This window comes from Ammodytes marinus, assembly GCF_949987685.1.
Source record: "Ammodytes marinus genome assembly, chromosome: 20".
Taxonomy (NCBI): domain Eukaryota; kingdom Metazoa; phylum Chordata; class Actinopteri; order Uranoscopiformes; family Ammodytidae; genus Ammodytes; species Ammodytes marinus.
This window is the reverse complement of record NC_137224.1, coordinates 2,116,423-2,127,387: the sequence shown is the minus strand read 5'-3', so window position 1 is coordinate 2,127,387 and position 10,965 is coordinate 2,116,423. Positions and strand designations below refer to the sequence as shown.

Below are 10,965 nucleotides of genomic sequence, written 5' to 3'. Positions count from 1 at the left end.
ATTAACCCTACAGATGGACACCACAAAGTTTCCACAAATGTCCAGTGCAAGATCCAGAAAGGACGCAACTGTGGCTTGTTGCTGCTGGCTTGGACATCAGTACACCGGCGGAAACTGTTCGCGAACGGTGTATTTGTAGCGATAATTTCAGACCGGACGACTTCGAGAAAATAACAATAAGAAATCCCTGAAAACGAATGCGGTGCCATATCCGTCTTTTCAGATGCACCAACAGGCACTGATGAACAGGTAATAACTTTTGGTAGGCTACTCTAGCTAATAGCTTGCCCCTTTCATAATGTTAGCCTACTGATAGATTGATGATGACATGCATTTTGGAGAGTGACAACGTTAGCTAATGGTATAGCTACAGGTACCTGGCTGGGCTAATTGCAAACTCCCGTTGTTCTGTCCCGGTCCTCTACTGCAGCTCCAGCGGGGGCTGTCCGTCTCTAAAGACGCTCTTTCTCTTTCTGCCCTTTGAGCATCCATCTCTCCCAGTTCTTCATCAGTGTATTCCGGTGTGTCAGGGCAGCTGGTGATCAGGGTAGCTGGTGGCGGTAGCTACGTAGATGCCTGATCAAAAACCCGTAAACGTCAAATGTTTAATATGTTCATGTTGGCCGTAAGAATCCAATCTACTCAATATCGGTTTACACTTCCATAGCCTTTGAGTGGAATATACAATTTGAGGTAAGATTTGTGTCACAGTGTGCGTAACCAGCACGAAGCTTCGAGCCAGCTGTTGGCTGTGGTGGCCGATCACCAGTTGCCCTGACACGACCAGATTAGTTCGTGATAGCACATCAACAAATACCACCGATCGTATTTAATATGCATCACCTATGTTTCCCACTCATCACTATACATTACTCGGAACCCGTCCAGATTGTATGACTCTCAGTTTGAAAATCGGAGGACAGTAAATTCAGAAAACTAACGCGTTGCGTGGTAGACTTTTCTTTTTTCTTTCGTAGGCTACTGAATACATCCTACTGTGCGTATGGCATACTTTGGGTAGGCTATGTGACTGAAAACTGTTTTTATCATGATGTTTTAAAATAAACCGACAAATGAATGCGACATAGAGACCTAGTCCTGGTTCATGTGTTGGATTATCTGGTGGTGACAGGCTTGGGAGGATATGGAGCTAGACTGTCGATGCCTTGTCAGTTTTAAATTGTACATTTAACGCTATTATTCAGATTTAGGCCTAGGCATAGCCTACTTCAGAAGGATTGGTGAGTATTTGTCCATACGCTTTTAGTGAAATGTTGTTTGTGGTAAGCTATTTGTGTGTAACCATTGAAGCGTGGAGGTGTGTGCTAGCTGGGGTTTACTGTGATATCAGTTTAACTTGTGAATGATCTGTACTACCGTGTTTCATACCGTTTTCATATCATCACTAATGTGTTTTTCAATACTCGGAGCCTATCGATGATGTGACTGATATCACATTACACTATTGTCAATGTATAAGGAAAACAGCAGCATTTTGCTATTGTAGCCTACGTAGGCTAGTTAGTCGAGGTGGACATAGAACTGCAATTCGCTCATTTGACATGAGTTTTTTTTTTATTATTATTATTTTTTTAAATGGTGATAATAACAAACTAGCACAGACGTTGTTCACCAAACTAGTGGCGTACTGATAAAATTCTGACACCGAGTAGTCGAGATAGATATGAGGTTGGTGGTTCGAATCTGACAGATACTAATTATTTTTCTTTTTTGGTTGGGGGCAAATGTAATCATCCAGATCAGGGCAACTGGTGACAGCAGACTCGATGCCCGCAAACGTGAAATGATTATGCCTACATATCCGATCTACTTAATATTTAGACTTCCATAGCCTACAGCTTGTTAGTGGAACAGTGTGAGGTAAGATTTATGTCACACATGTGCGTAACAGCACGAAGTTTGGAGTCAGTTGTTGGTTTTGGGGCAAATCGTGGCGATCAGATTAATTTGTGACAGCACATCGGCACGCACAGGATACTTTTCTTGTAATTATAATTTCGTACTGAATACGTCCTATTGTTCATGTTGTCTACTTTGGTTATGTGACTGAAATAAGCTTATCATGATGTTTTAAAAATAAACCGACAAATGAATGCGACATAGACGAACTATTCCTGGTTTATTTGTTGGGTTATCTGGTGACAGCTAGGAGCATGTAGGTGACTGTGTCGATGCCTTGTGAAAATAACGCAAACGTAAATAAGTTGATAGGCTGTGTGTGGTTGAATACAAGATGTTCTCGTCAGTTTTAAAAAGTTGGACATAGCCTATATCGCTATTCGGATATACTTGAGAAGGGTCTGGGATTATTCTTCCATTCAGCTTTTTAGTGAAATGTAGCCACGGGTAAGATATTTGTGTCACAAGTTAAGCGTGAGGTTGGCTGTGTTAGCTGTGGCTAAGTGTGATAGAACCAGTTTAATTTGTGATTACACTTAGAAAAACGTCTGAAATACGATGGTATTTCCATCATCACTACAATGTGTTATTCACTACTCGGAACCACAGTCATTGCTTAGAACCAATGTAGATTTTAGCCTACATGGTCAAATTCGAGTATGAAGATTGAATGATAGTAGGCTATTGTTACTTGCTGTAGTTTGGTCTGGCTTTGAGAGACTAGGTAAGTGTAGAAAACAAATGATCAGGGGCGTGCAGTCTTTCTTAAAAGGATGCTATTTTACACATTTGTGGGTTTTAATCATATGGTTTAAGGGGTTCGGAGAGCGATAGTTGAAGCGAGATATGGTGACAGTTAGGCATAGCCTACGACGCGACGGAGTGTTGATATTCTTTCTGTTTGCTTACTGACAGTAGTGCGCATTGAGGTGTGTATTTTTGTTTGAGGAGTAGCCTATATTTGTAATGACAGTGACAGTGTGGTTCATGTAGGCCTGTATCTGTTATTTTGCTTTGTTGTAGGCCTATTTATTAGTCTGTGTGAGTGAACAGGTGAGCGTAAACAGTGGTGCTAGTAGGAAATGATGTGCAGGAGATACTGTAGGTGAGCCAGGTAGAGGTAGGTGCAGAGAGAGGTGAAAGCATAAGACACAAGTCTAATATTTGAGTTTAATTCAGACGTTTTGCTGGACACTGTGGAGTGGATCTAGAGTGCTTGAGTTTCTGCGTGCAGTCTGTGGAAGTTCTACCACACTGGGAGTAGCCTACTGTTCTTTTACTGACACTATTTCTGCACTGCTTGTGTTCAATAAAATCTCGTTTTAATGATCATTGTTGTTGTCTTTTCTTTTGTGATGCTCGTCTCTACAGAGCTTGTATTGCATATTTGAACTTTGATTTGAAACACTGTATGTGAAAAGGGTAAATAATAGATCATCATAAAACGTTGCCAGTTGATTACTTAGATTAAAAAAATAGATTTTATGTATTACAATTTTTACAGAAATGTTTGAATGGATATTCAACTTTGCTATAGGCCTTTATACATGCATTTTCTAGGCTACATGTAGCCTATTTCCAGAATAAATGTATCATAAATCATACAACTAACAACATAAAGAATTATTCTGTAGGCCTAATAAACTCCAGAATAGTGCTAAGAATTTGAGGTGTACAAGTGAATGTTATCGAAAAAGAAAATAACTAGGCCTAATGTTGAGATAATGTCCGTCAAAGATGGGAGAAATATACAGATGCAAACAGACAAGGATTAGTCAAAGAAACACCTTGTAGCCTACATTTTGGACCGTTTATTTGTACTACACTATTCTGCAATTTGCTCATATTTGACAATTGTACTTTTATACTTCATTATTTGCCTATGTAAATATGGCAATACTAGCACCGTGCAACTTCGTCCGACTTAGTGGCGCACCGTGTAAAATTCGGCCTGTGTAGTTTATTATGAATGAGTAGATGAGATCGCTGGTTCGACTCCGCCACGAATTAGTTTTCTTTCCCCCCGCGCAGAAGACAACAAATTGAATATGTACTTTGGGACCAAAGGTAATGATCCTGCAAACGGTTTATAGCATCATGTTTTAAAATAAATCGATAAATGAATGCAAAGAGAGACCAGAGAGAGACGATGTTTTGAATAGGTTTATTTCCGGGTTTTTAGACAAGGGGTCCTAACTAGACACGCCTACGAAACATCTGCAAATGCCACCAGCTACCCTGATCACCAGTTGCCCTGACACACCGGCTCGTACAGGTACGGTTTGGCGGATACAACAAATTCCTCATAATCATCTTCAAAAGCAGACGCATCGCTAAGTCCTCCAAACGTGGCCATATCTTGTTTATTGAATAGGCTAATAAAATTCCTTCGTGCACTGTAGGCTACTCTGCGTCTGTAGCAATGACAGCGGCAGGTGAAATACCTAGATCCGGTAACCTAGGTATCAGTCCGCCGCTGCCGCATATAAACACTGCTGCTGAGACACACCGAGTTTCTCAAAATGCAATATGCAAGGTTGGTTTTATTTCTAAAATTATTCTATCAACACAGACATTTACATCTGTAGTCTAGCGTTATAATTGATTAGCCTCGGGTGTACTGTGGAGTGGGTAAGACTGTTTTAGTAGCAGGCTAGGTTTGACCCCAATCCCGTGCGCTAGCCTAGCACGAGCCAACTCTGCAACTCGAAGGACTGAATGAAATGTGTTGAAAACTGTCTCCAATGATAAATAACACTCAGGCTAACTTGGGAATCAGGCCCTAGGTCCAAAATCCTGAACTAACCCTTTAAAGGTGCTCTGAGGAACTTCCATTTGGTCTTAATTCTTGTGCCCCCTTTGGACAAAAAGCGGTAGTGTTTTTACTACGCCAGCTGTTGTTCCTGGGTGAGCGTATACCCATGACAAATGCATTGAGAAAAACTATATAAAAACAGCATTCTTTGCACACTGATAGTCTCGTTTGCTGTTACATGTAATTTATGATCATCAGAGGAAAAAATGAGACTGTTTCAGAAATATTTAAAAGTTCCTCCATAGCACCTTTAACATAGCCTGGCTCCGCCCGCCCTCCTACTTCCGGCCAAATTTCATTTTCCCTTCAGTAGTCTTCTGTACAAATGAAATGAAGTACGATGGTCTGGTAGCACCAGGCTACCTTTAACATGGAACAGGCCATCCTTTATTTTAGAGGAATTTATGCCACTGGTGGACAACAACAACAACCTTGTTATTGAACATTGCGTAATATTTAATAAAAAACAGAACAATTTTTTATACAGAAAACAACCTTGGTAACATGGCAAACATTACTTTTGTTGGTGATTACTACACATGTGAAAGAAAAAGATTATTTGACAGATTTGTGTAAATGTAGCTCCGAGAAACAGCTGTGTGTGGGTGGGTGTGTGTGTGTGTGTGTGTGTGTGTGTGTGTGTGTGTGTGTGTGTGTGTGTGTGTGTTTGTGTGTGTGTGTGTGTGTGTGTGTGTGTGACGCAAGCTGAGTCTCCGATGAAGCAAACTGACTTCCAAGAAAATCTAATTCTTCTAAAGTGTTAAAAACTACTTTTCTCATCTTGTAGTTACGGTCCAACCGGAGCTTTCTTCATCCCCAGAGCCAGAGGAAGGTGAGATACTTCATCATTCAATGCTTTTTTCCTTTATTTTTTCTCAATAATTTATTGAAGACATACTGTACATATATAAGAAAAAGACACATACAAACATCTACACAACAAATACAGAGACTTTTCATACCAGGGAATCTACAATGTCATTATAGATAGATAGATAGATAGATAGATAGATAGATAGATAGATAGATAGATAGATAGATAGATAGATAGATAGATAGATAGATAGATAGATAGGCTTACAGACAGAGAGACAGACAGACAGACAGACAGACATACATGAACAGTTTTTTTCTCTCCATCCAGCTGTGGAGTCGACCTGTGGGCTGCGCTCCCGGAAGCAGCATAAGATCGTGGGAGGAACCGTCTCTACGGTGGACGCTCACCCCTGGGTCGCCGCCATCTTCCATCGATCCAAATCCCAGGAGAAGGTTTTCCGCTGTGGAGGAAGTCTGATCTCAGCCTGCTGGGTCCTCACGGCCGCACACTGCTTCCCTGATGGGTAAGACAGGAAGTGATGTCACTAACTGGAATTGTAGAGGAGATAGATAGCTAAATAGCTATAATAGGCCCCATTTCACCTCTGTCTCTTCAAACTGTCAAATAAAGCATGAAAAATGCCAAAAAAATTGCTAAAATGTCTAGTTTTTTTAAAACACATGTATTTATTATAAGTAATATAAAATTATATTTTATATTTTTATTTACATAAAAAAAATAATAATAATAATTATAAGACTTTTCTCTTGTATATTTCCTGTCCCAGCTCCCAGACCAAAGCGCGGCGCTTCTCGGTGGTTCTTGGTAAAAACGCTCTGAATGAAACGGACCCGACGCTGGAGCAGAACTTCAGGGTCGAGGAAATCATTCTCCACGCAGAGTTTGACAACAGTGAGGGAAACTTCAACAACGACATCGGTACGAACAACGACTGTAGATCAGTGGCACAGGCAGAAATGTATTTTTTAGGTGCTGGGCCAAAACAAAAATGAGTGTGCTGACAGATGGACATGCAAGTAATGTGTGTGTGTGTGTATACGACACGGATGTGATCGGCCTACACAATGTCTAACATAGGCCAAGATTGCCTCGAAATACATTCTATTTGCTTTTGTGAATACAGATTCCCCAATATTTTCAAATTAGTTTGAAACTATGAAAAGAGTGATTAAGTTAAATAGGCTAAACAAATAACTATATTCAGTCACATATCATTGCAGCCATTCCACATCGCTGTCTAAATGTTTAATGTCTAATCTTGAATCTTGATGTATTTTCTTTGTTTTTAACTATCTCTTAAATGCAATTTCTAGTGTTTCATGCCCCTGTAAAGCTCTTTGAATGGCCTTGAGTCTGAACTGTGCTATAGAGATAAACCTGCCTTGCCTTGCCTATACCATGTTGTGTAATCAAAAGAGTTAAATATTTGTTAATATCTCCACAGCGCTGGTGAAGTTGAGAGCTAAGCAGGGACAGTGTGCGGAGGAGAGCAGGTCAGTGAGGCCCGTCTGTCTGCCTCCTCCTCACCAGAACCTCCATCCAGGATTCAGCTGTGAGATCGCCGGCTACGGCAAGGAGAACTTTGGTGAGGAATAAATGTTGTTATTCTTTTTTTTGGGGGGGGGGGGGGGATTTTTGTAATTATTTTGGGCAGTTTTGGAGAGAGAGATGAAATGGGTCAGAGAGTGGACCTCTACACCACGAAAAATATTATAATTATAATTTTTTATATTTTTTATTATCATTTATTTTATTTTATTATAACTTATTCTTCTTTTTAATTTCTATTTATCTTTAGTTTTAGTTTTATTTTTTTTAATTGACAAAAAAAAATTGTAGGATGCTGTAAATCTGACCAATAACAGTAGGATCAAATGATAACCTATTTTTGCTTATAAAAATAAAAATAAAAATAAAAATAAAAATAAAAATAAAAATAAAAATAAAAATAAAAATAAAAATAAAAATAAAAATAAAAATAAAAATAAAAATAAAAATAAAAATAAAAATAAAAATAAAAATAAAAATAAAAATAAAAATAAAAATAAAAATAACAAGTTGTACAGTATTGTAACATCCAATCCTCTCATGCAGGTCTATGGTACCGGTCTCAGTACCTCAGAGAGGCCCATGTAAACCTCATATCAGACGACGTGTGTGGACAGAAGGAATACTACGGAAACTTGATCACAGAAAACATGTTCTGTGCCGGACGGCCCGACTGGACGCAAGACGCCTGTGAGGTATCCAAGATCAGTTAGAACTAGAACAGGCTTTTCTTACACACAACAGCTTTTAGATATTCATTTTTTAACCCCATAATGACAATGTGCCATATTTAATACCGTTTTTGAGAATAGAAGCTAACTAGTAAAAAGGTTCCAGTGTTTAGAAAGAATGAACCAATTGAAATGTTCCAAAAGTTCCAGATTTATAAAAAATAAATAGTTTTTCATTCATTTACATAAATGGCTGAGATATCAATAATGCCAAAAGGTCATACAATTAAAAAAAATAATAATAATAATACATTTAAATTTTTTGTCAAAAGGTAAAATTAATAATTACAAAAATAAATAAAAATGTCTGCCCATCATTTGGTCTCTCAGGCTTGAAAGTGTTATTATACTGCCCTTCTCTTCTCTGATTGCTGTATGAATATAGAGTGATTTTACACTTATATTAACAAAAAAATATCACTTACTTTTCCTTTAATGATGCAAGCTATTTTCCCCCCCATAGGGAGACTCTGGCGGGCCCCTGGTGTGTGAGGTTGGGGACCGGCTCTTCCAGTTTGGGGTGATCAGTTGGGGGGACGGCTGTGCCAAAGAGTTCAGGCCCGGAGTCTATACCAAACTCACCAACTACAACCAGTGGATAGAGGAGAAGACTGGGCTTTCTACCATCGCACACGGAGCCATGTTCCCTCAGAAATGACAACAGTTCTATTGGCGGCCTTATAAGGAATAGCTGACAATGTTTTATATTTTCTTAACATGTCCAATTTGATCAATTCTAGATGTGCAGAAAACATGTGTAAAATGTAATATTGGGGCATCATGAATTTTAGCGCCACCAGCGACAACTGCTTTTAGATATAAGTTTGATAGATAGATAGATAGATAGATAGATAGATAGATAGATAGATAGATAGATAGATAGATAGATAGATAGATAGATAGATAGATAGATAGATAGATAGATAGATCTGTTTTGAAAATGACATTTTACTTGGAAAAACACAAAATGTTGGAATGTAAGTTATATGTGCAATCTATTGTCCACAGACAGATGTTGCAACATCTGTAACGGACAAATTAGACACTCCATCTAGTACAGTAGCTGAGATTTTTATTCACCAAAATGGTGAACGGACATTTCGCATTCTAAGGCTACTGTGACAGCATAGCTTACTAACGTTCTTCTACTATACTTAGTATGTCAGAAAAACATTTAGGATGTCCCAATACATGATGTCAAATACAGATATATTTCGAGCTCTGTTTTTATACTTTATATTTTTTCATCTTTTATAGAGTAATCGTGTGCTGTTGCTGGTTTCAGATACAGGATAAATATTTTAATATTTTAAAATTTTTGTAAATATTTTTTTGTTCATATGCTTTTGTTCATGCTTTCAAGACAGAACATTTTATAAATTTATTAAAGAGGACCTATGATGCTTTTTGACTTTTATGACCTATAAACGTTGTTATGATGATTCATAGTCATGCTTAACCATACTAAATTATCAAATAATGACTTACATGCATTTCGAAGTATTCCCTGCTGACCGTCTGGGGTGTCTGTGCAGAGCACTAAACACTATTCTAGCCAGTCGAGAAGTCACGTCTTCAAAGCGGTCTACCCTTTCATAATTTGTGACGTCGCATAAAGATTTGTGACGTGACCACGCGGATGTTTCCATGTATGGTAATGCTGTCACTTCCCTGTTCGCGTCTGCCTCGCGCCCTTACGCGCCCCACACACATCCTACCTCTACTGCGCGTCTACCTCGCGTCTGCGTCTGACTTTTGGTCACAGACTGTGAAATCAACGAAGAGCGAGCACACATCCAACCTCAGACGCACTGCTGAGGCGCGTCGGAGGCACGTCTGCAGCGACGCTCCCCTTCACCTCAGGAGGCTCGCCTATTTTTTTCTGAGAGCAGCGCGTCTCTCTCGCGTCTCTGTGCTTTAACTGATAGAGAAATAGATGCTGACAGTCACACCAGCAGCATTCACTCTAGTTACACGTTTACCCGGTGTGTTTATTTCAAAATAAAACATCCCTCAGTCGTATACGCAAATAATCCCTTTATTTCACGATTTAATTGTGCAATCAAAATCCGAGGGATTTAAAACCTAATTTTCAATTAGTTCTGGCATTTCATTTTTGGATAAATGACACATATAGAGATCCAATATAGTGAAGAAATAAAAAAGATCATGATGAACGCAACAGTTTTCCGTTGCTCTATCTGTGTCTACGGCCTTCTTCTTCCCCGACCACACCCCCCCTCTCTCTGATTTTTGAAATACTATGCTGAGAGTCGCATTGACTTCATACTGGCATCTTTCGCTGTACTTTCACCATTTCCTGGTGTGTCCCCTTCAAAATAAAACTTCCAACAAGCGAAAATATGGCAAAAAAAAAGAAAAAAAATGACAATGGGGCGCACGGATTACTGTCCAGACTCAATATAAATCATATGCATCATAGATGACATGAAAGAACTTCATTTTTAATGGGAATTATCTATGAAAACTCTATGTAGAAAGATAGGGCTTTTAGAAGCAGCGCTGCAGCAGCAGCTGCTGAGACGTTGCATGTGTGTCCGAGAAAAGTCCGAGAGAGGCAGCAGTAAGGTAACGCGACGCGCTCCAGAGGTAGACGCAGGATGTGTGTGGGGCGCGTTATAGGTCCATGCTCGCGCTTCCCGCCACTGAAAGTGTTCCGGAAGGAAGGTAACCAATCACAACGGAGTGGGGTTTGCAAGAGGGGGGGGGGAGGGTAGCGGAGATGGCCGATGCACAGGCGGAGGGAGCGGAGATTGCCGAAGCACACACACTCAAGTGTTGACAGGACGTGCTGGATCGCCAAAATAAGAGAAAGAGCTTCCCGAAAATCTACATAGTTTTTTGTGATGTGATTCGTGTCAGGTTGCTCTATTGCAGTGTAAAACAAGAAATTAAGACCAGAAAAGTAGTATAATAGGTCCTCTTTAAGAAATGCCCAGAAATGTATTATTGCACTTCTATAAAAGTCGGGGTAATCTCAACTATACTGTTACGTATAAAAGTTTGAATTAAATATGTGTAAATATTTTCAACCTTTGATTCAGTCATTATTCAATAAAAGTAAAAAGTTAGTATGGTTAGAAAAATACAAG

At 39.3% G+C, this 10,965-nt stretch overlaps 1 protein-coding gene across 1 annotated transcript in view; it reads left to right on the top strand.

The window, feature by feature from the left end:
- plaub (plasminogen activator, urokinase b) overlaps nucleotides 1-9,255 on the top strand; it is a 12,228-nt gene extending 2,973 nt beyond the window's left edge. The window contains exons 6-11 of the mRNA XM_080049424.1: nucleotides 5,523-5,567; nucleotides 5,880-6,075; nucleotides 6,340-6,491; nucleotides 7,018-7,158; nucleotides 7,668-7,816; nucleotides 8,316-9,255. Coding sequence (XP_079905550.1) covers nucleotides 5,523-5,567; nucleotides 5,880-6,075; nucleotides 6,340-6,491; nucleotides 7,018-7,158; nucleotides 7,668-7,816; nucleotides 8,316-8,510 — 878 coding nt within the window. The 3' untranslated portion in view covers nucleotides 8,511-9,255. The remainder of the gene's footprint in view (nucleotides 1-5,522; nucleotides 5,568-5,879; nucleotides 6,076-6,339; nucleotides 6,492-7,017; nucleotides 7,159-7,667; nucleotides 7,817-8,315) is intronic.
- Nucleotides 9,256-10,965: the final 1,710 nt, after the last annotated feature.